This window comes from Xiphias gladius, chromosome 19 (genome assembly GCF_016859285.1).
Source record: "Xiphias gladius isolate SHS-SW01 ecotype Sanya breed wild chromosome 19, ASM1685928v1, whole genome shotgun sequence".
In the NCBI taxonomy this organism is placed as follows: Eukaryota; Metazoa; Chordata; class Actinopteri; order Istiophoriformes; family Xiphiidae; genus Xiphias; species Xiphias gladius.
Window position 1 is genome coordinate 23060093 of NC_053418.1, and position 16045 is coordinate 23076137.

A 16045-nucleotide genomic window follows, 5' to 3' on the forward strand; every position below is an offset into this window, starting at 1 on the left:
CTGTAGTCTTTCATGGAAGTTGACTTACGATTGGACGCGTGCGGCGTTGATTTCCTTGCAGCGCAATGCCGGTTTAACCCTGTCGATGCTCGCTCCGTTGCGCCTCTGTGTGAGTGACTACCAAGGCCGAACCGTGCCTGTGTGGTTCTTCGCATTTTGCCACGTTACAGCTGTTCCTACAGCCTGAGATGTTTCAAGCGATATCAAATCTTGTGCTCAGAGACGACAGACACCGAAAGTTTCTGCAGACATGGTCACGGTATAAAGAATAAAATAAACGCTAAAACAACAAGAAGCTGTTAATGGGACATTTATTAAAAAAAACAAAAAACAAAAACAAAAACAAAAACGGGAGAGTCAAGAAGGCATGAAAGGAAAAATTCAGATGACATTTACAGTTGAACTCAAAGATACTGTTAAACAGCAAGTTATACACAACCATTTACACAACCTGTACAAATATTTTTTCCCGCAAATTTGCAATTTAAATTCAAAATAACTTAAATAGGGTTTCTATGTAAAAGTGCAAATCCTTATGTGTGGGATGTATGTAAGACCATGGCGACAGAAGGGTGCTTTGACTACTTGTAAGGCATCACAAGCACATTTCAACGTATAGCTCTACTGTTTGAAGCAGTGATGCATATGATGCCTCTAATGTACATCCACACCCGGTGTAATTAAGATGCCTTACATTGCATTAAGCTACTGATCACACATCCTCTCTCGTACAAATCAATGTTGTAATGACAATAAAACAGTCTCAACTCTTGTGATTTGACAGAGAGCCCTTTCTCAATTGAGCACGTCCAGCCCTGAATAAAAACAGCTAAATAAAAACAAAAACATTTCAGTTCAGTGTCTGTAGTGTTCTGGGGGTGAAAGTTTGGAAAGTCGGCATTTCAGCATAGCAACAATGCACTGTTACCTGTTTGGTAGTGTTATAGGTTAGCATTAAAATCACAGTTACCAGAGGACATTCTGTACGGGATGAACCCAGATACGGTGGGGCAGTAGTAGTCCACAGGTTTCAGGCTTTGACAGTGAGACAGTGTGTGTGTGTGTGTGTGTATAGAGGTGAAGGGTTGGGGATTCTCCACATTCACAAGGCATGAGGCGACAAAGAGTGGCAAACTGTTAATTCTGACACTTCAAAGTCTCTACAAGCATCCTCCTGGTTGGTGAGGAGGGGGGGGAAACTAATCCACACACGCTATTGGGCTTTACATGCTTCTGTATTAACATGCAGCCGATGCAAAAAAGAAAAAAAAAAAAAAAAAAAGTGTGTCATTGTCACGAGTAGGAGAGTATTATACAGCATATCTGCTCATGAAGCACTGGTCACCATGGGTTCTACTGGACAGGAGACTGGAAATGTGCTTGGTAAATAAAAAAGGTGTTTAGGCATCTGCAATACATGGGAGAAAATAACAAGCATTGAGTCCTTGTGTGTGTGTGTGTGTGTGTGTGTGTGTGTGCGTGCATGCGTGATGTAAAGTAACTACGACTTCTGTTCAGCTCCTGCAGCAGACTGGGCTGCGCTCTCTGGTTTAAGGATCTGGTAGGTGATGAGGTACTCTGGGTAAGCCTGAAGGAAAAATACAGACATTATACATTAGTCAGGTGTTTGACACATTTTTTGTTAATACAGCTTGAACAGGATTTAGGGAAAGAAACCTTGTTTACCTGCTCTCCTCTGTAGATGACATACTCAGCGTAGGCTAGCCCGTTAACGCTGGGCCGCCCAATGACTGAATGATGTCCTGGGGGAGCGTGGGCCATCTTCATGGCACTGAACTGTAGGAAGGATTTCCCCAGGGTCACTCGACAGAACAGCATTTGCCTGAGAGTTCAGACGAGGGGAGAAAGGTTAGACACGTGTCTAAAACCTTTAATTTGATAAAAGAACAAAAGGCATCAAAGTAGCTTCACAACCAAGACATCTAGTTAGGTTAGTTTGAACTTTGCAATTAAGCCATGATAGTCAAGGTTCGTGTCAAGTCAAAGTTACCTGTGGCACAGGTAGCAGGAGCGATCTTTGTGCGTTGGGCAGCCCGTGCCTCCACCAATTCCGTAGACGTACTGATTGCTCTTTGAGGAGTTCTCTGCAAAGTAGATCCCCGCTCCAAACATACCTCCTATGTAGGCATGGCGCTCATCAAAGCCTTTGTGGATGATGGCGTTGATGAACGGGGAACCTTAAGGAAGGCAGAATGATGCTGACATACAGTGCCTTATACGATTACGAATAGATGCCTGATCAATAATATTCGGAAGTTAGCAGTCGTTTTTAAAGAACTGAACTCAAATGACACACTAACAGATGGTGTGACTGTGTGTGTGGTTACCATGAAACAACATCCGCTCGTTGTGGTGGTTGTGGTTCTCATCTGCGATCTCCTTCTGCCGGTGGGTGTAACGTTCCCTCAGCTTCTTATTTACCACCTTCTGAATCTGTGGGATGCAATATGACACATCGTCAGACAAGATGCTGGACGCTATGTCTGCTTTAGACCAAGCATTAAATACTGACACTCATACATCTGGTCGGATTCCTGTAGTCAGTTTTCATTAACACTATCTGCCAGAGAAATAGTCCCTATAAAAGCTGTTCAGTGTTCTGTGGATTATCAAATTAGACAGAACAAGTACAGAGAGACTCCCGCTTCACACCTTTATGATGTTGTATCTGCTGAACACACCACCAGCGTTGCCTCCGTCTCTGTGCTCTCGGATGGTGCTCTGCATCTGAGTGACACACGACAAAAGCACCATGATGTTACGCTATTACTAGCCATCAGCCAATGGTCTGCAAACGTTTCTTCATTTTTTCTTTCATGCTTGATGAAAACATTGAGTGCAAAAAAAAAATAAAATAAACGCAGCAGTTAAAACACAACCACAAACAAAGCAGTGAACCTCGACTCACCTCCTCCTCCACAGACTGGTACTCCTTGTCGTCTGGGGCCAGGTCTATCAGGATGGTGCCCTGGTTGGCACAGTGGAATGTCAGGTATGGGTTGGCACCTGAAAAGTAAACAGTCAAAATGTAAAGCTGCTATACGTACAGTTGGAAAATGCCGGACTTTGGTGACGCAATGGTAGTAATAAAAAATCCCGCGGATGCCTCCTCACCTTGCTGGCCGCCCAGCAGCCTCTCAACACCCTTGATAAGCTTGTGTCGGTGGCCATAGGCGTTAATTCCAATCTCCTTCAGCTCCTCGTGACCCATGTCAGCCAACACATCCAGGCTTATCTTCAAAAAGCAAATCATCGAGCAGCTTGAGAAGTTTATAGCAACCAGTAAAATCAACTCAATCTTGTTCTGTTGGTCTGTTTGCCCCAACTACTGTGCTCTAAACCCGGTGCATTAAAATATCAGGAAGTTATACTGTTTTATGGGATTGACTGAATAACAGATGTCAAACACTAATGTGAAATTAACGCCTAAGCTTTAAGTAGGTGAAGTATTTTGGAGGTAGCTGACCTGCTCCCTCTCAAAGATGTCCCTTAGGTGCTCCAGGCCCAGGCTCTTCAGGAACTGACTTATGTTCATGTCCAGCATTGTCACTATAAAAACAGGCCGTTACAAGTTAAATGAAAAATAATTCACTATATCAAAACAGGGTTGGCACACTTTTAAGTATCCATATTTGTTTGTGTTCAGCTGCTTTGTAAACTGACCAGTGTTTGATATTATAAATTCAACAAACTTACTTTCCCCTTCCTTGCGGTCAGTGCCCGCGGCTCCATCTGCCACTCCGGAGTTGCTGGCGGCAGCAGCAGCAGCCAACTCAGTGAGCGGCCCGGCCAGGTTGTCTATGCTGCTGGCGGCTGACAGACAGGACGGTGTGGAGGCAGGGGAGATGACGGAGGCGCTCACCACTGTAGCCTGGGGCTTAAAGCAGCTGGGCAGGGCATCTGGTGGCATGGCGTCCATCAGCAAAGCCCGGATATCATCAGCCTGCAGGGATGGCGGAGAAAAACTAGTTGAAAGGAGCCCGATTTATTTTTCCATCTCCTGTACATTCTCTTTTCTATCAGCCCAGTAGAGTGACCAGTTTGGGTCCCTCAGTGTAACTGGAGAACTAGTAAGTGAAAACATAGACTTTTCCAATTTATGACGTGTTTTAATATACATCATTTGGCCTTCGCTTAGCTGGACCAGAAAAACTAATTTCACAGTAATTCCTAAGCTGTTGACAAAGGCTGTTACCGTGGCCAGGTCCAGAGCAGTCTGGCCCTCTTGGTTCTTCATGGTGGGGTCGGCTCCATGAGCCAGCAGCAGCGCACAGAGCTGTGTACGACCCTTCTGGGCTGCCTCATGGAGTGGAGTGAAAGCCCATTTGTCTGTAGCATTCACACACGTATTGTACTTGATCAGTAGGGCTGCAATGTCCACATGCTGTGGGGAAGAGAGGCAACATAGGAGAAGTCAGTGTCAATCTCTGAAACACAAAAAGGATGAAATTAAAGTTAAGTAAGACTACACAGAACCAATTAATATTTACTGGTAGCATTTACAGCAGCTGAGGGCCGGACAACCAACACCATAAATATCTTATAGTTTAAAATTTTTTACAAATTTACAATCTTGGGTTTCCTGTAGCTTTTGTTGTTGTTGAGACTGACCCCATAAGAAGCAGCATTATGAAGAGGGATAAGGCCTCCTTTGTCCTGGGCATTGACATCAGCCCCATGCTCCAGCAGATACTCTGCCACCTCAAGGTTGTTGTAGCCAGCTGAGAGAAAGGAACAGCAATCAGAGCATGAAAATGTATATTTTCCTTAATATTCTGCAGAAGTGCAGTGTTTTAATGACTTTTCAAAACACACACATTTTATATATATATATATAATAATTTATATAAATTTATTTATTTATTTATTATGTATATGTTTATATGTTTTATAAGTTATTTTTTTCCACCAGGTAGTCTCCCTGAGATCAAGACCTCTTTTGCAAGAGAGACCTGAATATAGCAGATAAACAAAAACGACCAACCAGACAAACAAAAGCACATACAGCATCAGAGACAATGTTGAAAGCTTTTCAATTTCCAATTTCCAATATTTCAATAAGGGACTAGACAAAAGATCAGAAATCTTTCAACTTCCCTGTAAATGTCATATCAGGAGTGTGTGTTGGTACTTGTATTAGGTCCAAAAAAAAAAAACCCAAAAACCGTCACACATTAAAGCAGCTAGTACTGTTTACCAGCGAGGTGGAGTGGTGTGGAGTTGCGCCCCTGTGTGTCCCTGCAGTTGATATTCTCTGGGGAGCAGAGTTTCTGGACTCGGGCCAGGCAGCCTTTCTTGGCAGCGTCCAGCAGGGCAGCATCACCCCTCAGCAGGTCCTGGATGTCTGTGTCTCCATCTTTCACCATGTCCAGCGGCATGTTGCCATCCCGGTTTTTCTTGGAGGGGTCGGCTCCGTGCTGAACAGGTCAAACAGATCATCATCAAAACAATCACTAACGGAGGACGCAAATCATTCTCAGACAACACGTGTGACAGATGACAACAATGGATCCTCACTTTGAGCAGCAGTTTGCAGATCTCGTATTTGCCTTTGGCTGCAGCCTCGTGAAGTGGGGTGAACTTCCACAGATCGGCCACGTTGACTGAAGCTCCATGTCTGACCAGCAGCTCAGCCACTTCATAGTGACCGTAGGAGCATGCGTTGTGGAGGGGGACCAGACCGCTGGAGGAGGAAAAACAGGAGTGAAAATCTTCACACCACCTAATTAAAACTTTGTATTTGTATCTGCTGCAAAACAATTGAATTATTCTAAAGATGCAGGCATGGATCACCACTGTACTGACATACAAGGCTTACAGAAAATCTGAAAAATCAATTTTAGCTCTAAAAATCCAAACACATTTCATTAATTTGTTTTATTTCTTATATAAACTACAGATAGGTAAGATGGTATTTGAAGAACACACCCCTTGTCTTTGGCATGGACATCAGCTCCATGGTGCAGTAGATATTCAACTACAGCCACACGGTTGTAACCAGCTGCAAAATGGAGAGGTGTGGAGTGGCGGCCCTCCAAGTCCCGGCAGTTTACGTTCTGTGGGGTGCAAAGTTGCTGCCATACACATAGACAATGTGACAATTAGCAACTTAACTGAGATAGTTAAAATGGGGCCTTCACAGCAATTTGTAAACCACTGCTACTAGTGAGCATGTGAAATTTCAGCACTACAAATTCTTCAAGAAAGCAAAAAAACAACTCCAGTGCACAACAATGATTGTTACAATAATGCGTAAGTAGTTTTGCTGCCAAAATCGGCAAGTGAAAATCATCTTTGAACAATACAGGTACCATGTCTAAAAACTAAACTGCGGCCACTACTACAGAAGAAACAGTGAACTTACTTGCACTGTGTCCAGATCCCCTGCTTTGGCCGCCTCCAGAAATCTGTAGTCCACGTCAGAATTACGTGTGGGAACATTTTCTGGAGAAAAAAAAAAAGGAATACATACCTCACATGAAAATCCTATGATAAGGGTTTAAATCTGGTACATCCCCCTGAAGACACTTTTGTAAAAAGCACTGAGCCCTGACATTCACTGAAGAGATACGCATACTTCAGACAACAAAATCTGCCTTATCTGGGCTGAATAAAGTTCATATGTTGGGATTGCATTTCCATTCTCAGGGGAAAAAACAAAATCAAAAAAAAACAAAACAAAAAAAACCCCAAAGCTAAAAGCAAACCATTTGAAACAGTTAGAAGTGCAGCGGGTCTGATTACCATTAAGAATCTGTTGCACAGCCTCATTGCCCATCTGGGCAGCAGTGAAACCCTGTAGAGACACGATGGAGGGGTCGGCCCCGAAGCTCAGCAGCAGCTTGCAGGTCTGGATGTGGCCCGCCAGTGCAGCTCTATGAAGAGCTGTCTGACCCAGTGTATCCACAGCATTTACCTGGAGTCACAGAAGGCGGAGTTAAGGTTCTGTAACACATTTCTACATACGGCAAATTCAACACACACACTTCTAAAAACCATTTACAAGCTGACTGCACAGAAGGAACATGTATACGGTAAACGAAACAACAGACCTTTGCTCCGTGTTTCTGCAGCACCTCCAGGATATCGTTGTGAGCTCTCTCGGCAGCGACATGCAAGGGGGTCATGAAGCTGGAAGACACAACATACAGGAAGTTCTCACTGTTAATGGTCCAGGCCAGTGCTGTAGTAATGGATACCCTTTTTTGATTTTTTTTGTTTTTGCCACTATTTCTTTTCTTCTTAGTTCTAAATGTGCTGGAGCATACTGATTACTTTCTCTCTTGTTGCTATTTTTTTATTTTATTTTTTAAAGTTTTTAATCATCTTACACATTTTTACTCATTAAAATCACGGGTAAAAAGCAAAAACTAAATGTCGTGAACTTACTCTTTGTTCTTCTCATTGATGTTGGCACCTTTACGTAGCAACAACTCAGTCACCTGCTTCCTTTTAGGGTGGGGGGAGGCCACGGCACAGTGCTGAAAGAGACATCATTAGATTAGTGCACTGGAATCTAAATCAAAGACCTGCAAAACCCTGGAAAAATGTTTTATAAAATTGCCAAGCCGCTAAACCAACAGCTAATCACGTATAACTAACTGTTCTGAACATCATCATTAATCATACAGAGCATTGCTGGAAAGACCACTTTCAATTCACCATACGAATTTCCTTCAAAATTTGAAATCAGAGAATTTTTTTTTGACATATACCGAATTTGTAACCAATAAGTAAACTAGGAAAAGGAGCTCTACCAGCACTGTTTAAGCAGTGATTTTAATTTCCAAGCTGTATGTGAAAGTGATCTTGAGCCCCAACACAAGTGTTAACGCTTGGTTCTGACCAGAGCAGTCTCGTTGGTCTGCGGATGTTTGAAGCTGATGATCTCCAGAGCCAACGTCTTCTTCACTTTGGCCATGTCTGCCTCCCGGGCTGCCTGCAGCAGCGAGTGCCCTTTGAACTCATCTACATGAAGAGAAAAAGAAAATGAAGTGTGTTTCATGGTCTGATTTTTTGAATGTAATTTGAATGATGTCAGGCTACTTAGAGAAGGGTTGAACTGATTTGGGTTTTTGGCCGCTTTTACAAACACCTGAAGTGCCAACATCCAAGCCAAAAGATATTGCTTATGCACTGAACCTATAGTGGAAGTATACTGTGTCTGTGAGATTGCTCTCCATAAAATCTTATCCAATCATTATTGTGTATGTGTGTGTCTATATGTTTGCTGTGTGACAGAGAGAACTCACAGGTGAGCCTCTCTTTAAGCTCTGGGGTCGGGGCCATATCCACGGCGCTCTTGCTGTGACAGTTGAGCAGGGTGGGATCGGCCCCGTGGCTCAGCAGCAAGGAACAGACCTCCACTCGGTTCTTGGATGCTGCCTCGTGGAGAGGAGTGAACTGCCACAAGTCCATGGCGTTCACACAAGCGCCGTGCTGCAGAGAGAACATCACATCAGAGCACAGGATATGCACAGGACAATGAACTAACAATTGCTTGCTTGAATGTGGAAAGAGCAAAATGTGTATAAAATGATAAGATGGGAGAATTGTTGTAATTGGGAGATTTTATTTTCTGGTTAAAGTGGTGAAGGTGGCCATTATAATTAAAAACAAACAAACAAACAAACAAATACCACACAACTGTACTGTGCACTTAAAAGGTATTATTTAATAAAAGAGTTGGTTTTGTTAACAACCAAGTTATGTTTTCACTCAGTGTTTCTCACTAAAACACACTGTAGATATGCCTAAGACCTAATGTATGTATTTACTGTAACCTGCCAGTAAATGAGCTTGACAGCATTTCCAAATAGTGTGACAAAGCTGCTGGCTGCAGTTTCTACGACACACAGACACACACAAAAAAGGAAAGGCACCCTAACTCCGCTAGGATGGGTTAACTTTTATCATCATATCATGGTTAAGTCTTGTCAAATGTCCTTGTTTATGATGCAGTTAAAGAGTATCTGCAATTTGATCAAAGATCAATAGCTACCTAAATGTGTTTTTCACAGCTATTCCTTCTTTCCCAGGGATAGGAACAAGTGAGGAAAATAAAAATGATGGAACTGTGGTGGCAGTAAACACTGATATCAATACACTGTGTTCAACTATGTCTGTAACCAAGGCCATGTTTGACTTTGCTGTATTGAACAACCCTGAAATGTAAAGCACATTAAGGTAAGAACTGAGACCTTTTTGTGTTTCTTACCTTAAGCAGAAGCTCAGTGACCTCAAAGTGACCGTAGGAGCAAGCATTGTGAAGAGGAACCAGGCCACTGCAGAGACAAGACAGTCAGGTTAAATTCAATAAAAATGGCTGAGTGACAAATTTAGCTCTGCGGACGTCCATTATGTCTCACCCTTTGTCCTTGGCATGAACATCGGCTCCGTGCTGAAGAAGGAGCTGAACAATACGGACCCGGTTGTAGCCGGCAGCCAGGTGGAGGGGCGTTGACTGTAAGAGAGGACAGCTTGTTAACACACACACACACACACACACACACACACACACCGATCGCCGGCTGCTTTAGTGTGTTCTGCCTTCGGTGGCCACGGGAGCAAGCAGCTGATTAGGGCCAGAAGCAATGTGCTATGGCAGGCTATGCTCGGCAAGTTGCAGATGAATGGAGGATATGATGCAAGGTCAATGGAGTTTTTTGGGGAAATCCAGCGACACAAATTCATTTGCTGTCCATGTGTGTCTGACCTGAGTGAGTGACAACAAGCAACTTAACATCTTTACTCATCTATCTCAAATTCCATTTGATAAGATCGGTGAAATAAAATATTGTTCTAGGGCTTAGAGGTTTAAAAAGATGTAGAGAGCTGGCAAGGAAGAATCCACTAGTGCAACTGTTAGAGGATTAAATTCAAAACTGCTGGGAAGGAATTATGGTTGGGATACAATAGCCTGTTTAATTTTTATCTAGTTCCAGTTAGTAAAATTTCCAAAGTTGTTTAGCTCCAAGTCCTTTGTATTTTTATGAAGAATAGGAGAAATGTAGATAGTAAACTGGCTAAATAAATATATAAAAAGGCAAATATTCACATCTTTGAATGTCAATCATTGAGTTTTGGCTCTTTAATATATTTATGTATAACATTACTTAAAATTCTTGAAAACTAAGCTTTCAGTAAATACATTTAATTAAGTTTCATAAGTAGATTTAATACTGGATTCAAGTTTGATAAAATGCGATTGAACCCCAACCGTAATAGGATGCAATGACGCTACAATAAGCAGGTTAAGTATTTGAGAAAGCATCTGTGCAAGCTATTAGATGATCAAATCAAATGGCTTTATTTCAGCCAAGAAAATAAACGTTAGTCTAAGCAAAGCTGCAAATCCAAACGTCAGTGGCATTTGTTCTCTCTTCAAAATCTAGTTCAGGTCAAAATCAAAAGAATGGACATCATTCATTTCAATTTCCATGCAGTGATATAATAGTAAAACCCAAAAAGCCAACTGTTAGATCTCAAGCCACAGTGATAAAGTCAGATGGACAAGAGAGTCGAATCATGGAGGCATCATTCAGTGTGGGATGACACGAGCAATCAAAAGCAATCAAAAGTCATTACCATGGCGGGCACAGCACTAGAATGACAGTGAAATGTAGTCCATTCATTATTGCACACCAACTGATCCAACAGGGTATGTGAAGTAGACACAAATTTCACACGTATTCAGGATTCGATTGACAAAATGCAGAGGGGCAGGCCTTCAGGCATGCATGAGTAATGATCATTAAAAAGAAAAAAAAAAAAAAAAAATCAAATTAAAAGCCAAATCAGATACTGACTGAAGAGCAAGTGACTGAAAGTTGGAGAAGTGTGGGTGAGTGTGCACAGGAGAGGACAGGCGCTGAAGAAAGCAGGCAGTGGACATTTTGAGCTCCTCTCCAAATCCAAAAAGATGAGTTGTCACCATGACACCAACCCAACTCTCTCTCTAACTCACTCACATGCCACGCACGCACGCACGCACGCACACAGAGGAGCATCAGGGTAGGATACATGAGTGACCCGTACACCCAGGTCCATGATGTGCAATTAACAAGTGACAGCCAGCTCATTTGTCAAATAAAACAATGGATTAAGGGAATAAAAACAAACAAAAAAAAAGATCACAACAGTGCATCAATCAAGTGGCCGTTAACAAGGTCAACTTACCAGCATTTTTTGGGATGTTGACTGATCGACAAATGTTGCCAGAGTCACACGGAAAACAGAACGAAACAAAAATTACAAAATGACAGGATCTTTTCACAGCAATTCTTTTCTCCCTTCCTAAGTCAATGAAACACAGGCTCTAGCTACAAATCACTGTTTGATCCATCAAACATGGTTCGTGATGAAATGTGACACAAGGCCAGGCAGGCTAAATAGCTGGAGGTGAAGTGCGACCTCACCTCCTTGGTTTTCTCTATGGCTTGGCGTTAAGGCCAGAACTGGTTAATGGTACCTGGCCAAGTCTACACCGGCATACTGGCTTAGATCATGCAAACTCTAAATATACTCTGAAGGAGGCAGAGAATGAGTAATACTTTTACTGCTGTTGAAGAAAATGTGTTTAGGAATGAATGACATAAGCTAATACTGTTATATTGTTAGGGACAATAGATTTTTCTGGCATAGTGTCATAGTGAGTCGGTGATTGTGTTTTTTGTGAGTTATTTACAACAATAAGAAAGCAATTTCACCAGATAAGACAGGAAATACTGAAATAATTTCCAAGAAAAGTAATGCATGATAGACAAAAAAGAAAACCACACAATAACAGTGTGTCTGACACGACGTGGATATGAAATGCAAAAACAATCCTACAGCTAAATCAGCAATGCTAAATGCTGAAGTCAGCAAATAACTGCAAAGTACGTTCTATAAAAAGCGCTTTTGTATAGTTATCCTTCTAGTCCACCTGCCAACAAAGATGAAAAGAGAAAAAACCTAAAATGAATGCCAAAAATATCATGATCATGACAATGCTTACATAGTTAGCAAGTTTCAATAACATGTATTGAATGCAGAGGAGACGCTAGAAATTACACAGAGAAATAAACTGCAAAAATAAACTACAGTAGTCTACTGAAGTCTTGTTTTCTGATCTGACCAGGTGGTTGAGTACTGTAATAGATTTCAAGATCACAATTAGCTTTCGCTCCAGGATCTGGCATGGAAAAAATTGATTATGGGACAGAAGAAAAAGATACTCCCATCCAGACACCTGATCCAAACGTGTTGAGAAACCATTAACAAAAACACTCAGCTGTAAATAAAGGAGTAGTCCATCTACTTTAAACTCCAGAAAATGAAAAAACTTTTTATGGTGGGAAAAAAAACAAACAAACAAACACCTGACAACACAAAAGAAAAGAACGGAGCTGAAAAATTAAAGCTGAACCTCCACACACCGTAAACGATTAATAAGTTTGGTAAAGTGAAAGTCGAAATGTTATGACAGCAGCAAATTGATTTCAAGGATGATCTGATGAGAGTCACACATGCATAATTTGAGAAAGAAAAACATTGACAGTGAGCCCCATTAAAAGCCTCCCACAAATCCGATGACATAAATCGTCTTTATACCTGCACCACACAAACTAATCCAGCCAGCATCAGCCTACTCACACGCTGCCTGACTCAGAGACCTTCTTGCTAGTTGTTAAAATACAGTATAATGATTTTGCAACCCTGCACAACATGTTGTATCAAAAGTGTTGTCAAAGATATCTGCCTGGTGTGATATGGTGTGGTACTAGCGGCTCATTTACCTTGCGGCCATCACTGGCATGACAGTTTACATTTAATGGAGTCAGCAGTGCCATCAGCTTTTCTTCATTTCCACTCCTGTAATTACATGGAAAAGACTGGTGTCATTAAGTATTCTCCATCCAAAAATCACTATACCCTGGAATTTAAATTGAGAAATTGAATTCCATAACCTACATGTTCCACAGGACTTCACAGATGACAAGAATGCAATATTAGATAAAAATAAGCACTACTTTTTGTTACTCTCATGTGTTTAACTGTTTCATATATGTATAAAACTACACTACCCACCAGTGTAGTTTATCACTTACTGGTTGTAAGCTTGTGCGATACTGTCAAACAATCTCCTTCTCACTGTACCTTAACCACTTCATGTTATAGCCACAAACACAGCTAAGAATGTCCTCTCTTGTAGTTAAGTCAAACTTAAACCCGAAGAGCAGAAAACAATGCAGCTGTTTTGACTCTGGCCGACCGGAAAATTGAGTATTGACCAGTCAGACTGATACTCGCCTTGCTGCTTCCAGAAGTTCGTCCTTCTTGTATTCACCTGGATGAAAATAAACATGAAGATTAGAGCCAGGCATGCCAAACACTTTGCTTAAATGCTCGCATGTGATGTCACTTTTTGTTTTGTGTAAATTGTTACTGCCCATGTCTGTGTTTGGTTTGTGGCAATCATTCCATGCCAGGGGACAACCGGAACTAAGTTTGCTAGCCTTTACACTTTGTTCGGGTGGAAAAAACTGGGGTGTTGACAAAGAGAACATGCATTAAAGGTTGTTAACAAAGCGCCTTGCTGCAGTTACATGCCTCTGCTCTACCAAGATACCCCAAAAACAAAGAATAAAAAGGAGCAAGGGGTCAGATAACCTGGCGCTTCACTGTTATTGCTAAATGCCTGGTTCCATGTAACAATGGTTCACTGATGTCAGGACAGAATCACGTGTACCATCTCGTGTGTGAATGCAGTTTACCTGACCATTACATTTTGAGTACTGGTTCCATTTAATGATGATTATCTGCAAACTGAAGGTTTATTTAGTCCTGTGCTCACATTTCACTTCCTGTAAAAGCATGAGTTCAATGCCTGAAATGTAAATGTGAGAGATAAACTGCTGAGAGGGACTGACCAGTGAGAACAGCCTTGGCTGACGGGTCAGCGAGATCCAGAGCAGATTTGCCATCGGTGTTGCGGATGTTTGGATCGGCTCCATGTTGGAGTAACACTGAGTGAGAGAGGTGCAGAAAAAAACAAAAAGACACATTAGTTGGTTACACAGCAGAGAGGTTGGAAGACAAACTTTCTGGTTGTTTGCTAAATTAAATTCCTATCCTGGCACGAACACACATATTTCAAAAATCTCTGTCTTAAAGTCAGACTTTCATATGCAGTTGTCAAGCTTTGAGAACCTTAGCTTGACATGCATATAATGACACATAAGACAAGAACGGTCTCGCAAAACTTTTAATCACAGATTTGCAGAATTGCCTGTGCCTGGACATAACGGACATGGATCCTTACCAATGCACACATCTATCTTTCCCTTGATGGCGGCCTCATGTAACGGAGTGTAGTTCCAGTTGTCTCTGGCGTTGGGGTCAGCGCCCTGACACAAGAGGAGGCTGACAACTTCTGCGTGGCCGAAAGAGCAGGCATTATGCAGGGGGATAAGTCCTCCATCATCTCTGGCATGAACATTGGCCCCTGTCTGTAGGAGGTGCTCCACCACATCTTTCCGGCCGAAACCTGAGAGAAGATTAAAATGCATTTAAACGTAACTTTGCCTCAGTGTTAAGTTAGGAGTGGTACACGTACACTATATAACCAGCTTGGCTATACTATCTAAAATTGCCCCGGAATAATCACAGCCGTAGGGTTCAAACGAAAATCCCTGAAAAAACTTTATGAACACACTGGAACGTCGTTGTAGACGTACCTCGTAGCCATGATTGACGTAACAGCACAGTTTGCGTTTATTTTGTTCAGGAGAAATTATGCTAACGCAACCTGCACACACAACACATAACCGTGCGTTGTGCTGCAGTTCTTGCCCCCATTATACTTAAAAGTAACGATTTCCTTCCTTCCTTCCTTCCTTCCTTTTTGCCAGGCTAAAGCTGGGGTCGTTTCGATAATCCACCCGGAGAGCGTCAAATTAGCTGGTTAGCACTGCCAGGCTATCACTTCAAAGGCGATAAACTGTAGTTACATTTAACGTTATCAGAAGGATGCGTGGCAGAAAAGGAAGGTTAGCAGTAAATACGTCCAGCAAAACACAACAACGTTAGCTAACTAGCCGTCACTTTTTAGAAACAAAACATAATGCTGCTGTATCATTAGCTTAGCTCATCGTTACCCGCAGCGAAATGAAGGGGAGTTGATTTTCGACCAGCCATGTCCTTCGCGTTTACGTTCACCGAATCGACAAGTCTCTTGACTCTGGATACATCTCCGTTACGGCAGGCCTCGAACAACTCCCTGAACGCCCCGCCGATGCCGCTGCTACCGTCACTGGGACTGGCAGCTCCAGAGCCGGGGCTTGAGACGCTGCTGCCGCCGCCGCCAGAGGTTGTCGTGGTGGAGCTCGCACTGCTCGCTAGGACCGGGGCTGGTAGGTCCGGGGAGGCCACGGCCTTCTCGATCCCTCCGCTGCATTCCCTTTCATTCTCCGGGGTTCCGACGGCCGAGGTCAGCAGAGCCATCGGCGGAGAGGCCGGAGGAGCGCCCGAAAGAGAGCTGTTTCTTGGCGGAGACTGTAAGGTACTTTGCTGTTGTTGCTGCTGCGAGGAGCGACGAGACACCGCCATTACAGCAGCTCTCTGGCGACAATAAGAGCTGTTCCTCCTTTCCGGTGAAAGTGGTGGTTATTTCCTGTCAGCTGTTTACTCTCAGTGGGGCTGACTGTGGAGAAACCCCACGATTTTTATTTCTTTGCAAAGACGTACTGAAACTACACAATCAAGTCACAAGAACTCGCGATCGCCCATATGTATGCGCTTTATTATGTTGTTTGTTATGTGCCACCTCTGGCAAAATTTTGATCTCCGTTCGTCAGTTTTCTCCATCAGTCCAAGGTTCAACTTTTTATCCTGTAATCGTTCTCCCCCCTCCATACACACAAGACTATTTGGATCAGAAATCCCTACAGCAGCCAAGCTGTTTTCCTGGTATAGCATACTCCCATTACTACTGTATCGTTCTTTTGTGTACATCTCCTGTCCTCCACAGTAAATTATCAGC

The 16045-nt window shown here is 42.6% G+C and overlaps 1 protein-coding gene across 2 annotated transcripts; it reads right to left on the bottom strand.

The window, feature by feature from the left end:
* Nucleotides 1-1222: 1222 nt before the first annotated feature.
* On the bottom strand, nucleotides 1223-15685 carry LOC120805271 (poly [ADP-ribose] polymerase tankyrase-1). 2 transcript variants are annotated; one of them, XM_040155366.1, is made up of 28 exons: nucleotides 15162-15685; nucleotides 14327-14551; nucleotides 13935-14030; nucleotides 13315-13351; nucleotides 12801-12876; nucleotides 11200-11220; nucleotides 9390-9484; nucleotides 9239-9305; nucleotides 8274-8460; nucleotides 7868-7989; nucleotides 7411-7502; nucleotides 7074-7152; nucleotides 6766-6937; nucleotides 6386-6465; nucleotides 5950-6095; nucleotides 5539-5704; nucleotides 5219-5438; nucleotides 4633-4742; nucleotides 4217-4405; nucleotides 3718-3964; nucleotides 3488-3570; nucleotides 3136-3256; nucleotides 2930-3027; nucleotides 2674-2748; nucleotides 2349-2454; nucleotides 2012-2198; nucleotides 1687-1843; nucleotides 1223-1588 (listed from the first exon to the last, which is right to left on the bottom strand). In XM_040155366.1, the coding sequence occupies exons 1-28, from the start codon at nucleotides 15610-15612 to the stop codon at nucleotides 1502-1504; spliced, it is 3792 nt and encodes a 1263-aa protein (XP_040011300.1). In that variant the 5' UTR covers nucleotides 15613-15685; the 3' UTR covers nucleotides 1223-1501. The 2 variants fall into 2 exon arrangements, with proteins under 2 accessions (XP_040011300.1, XP_040011301.1); XM_040155367.1 differs by lacking the exon at nucleotides 11200-11220 and having other exon boundaries at nucleotides 1474-1588.
* Nucleotides 15686-16045: the final 360 nt, after the last annotated feature.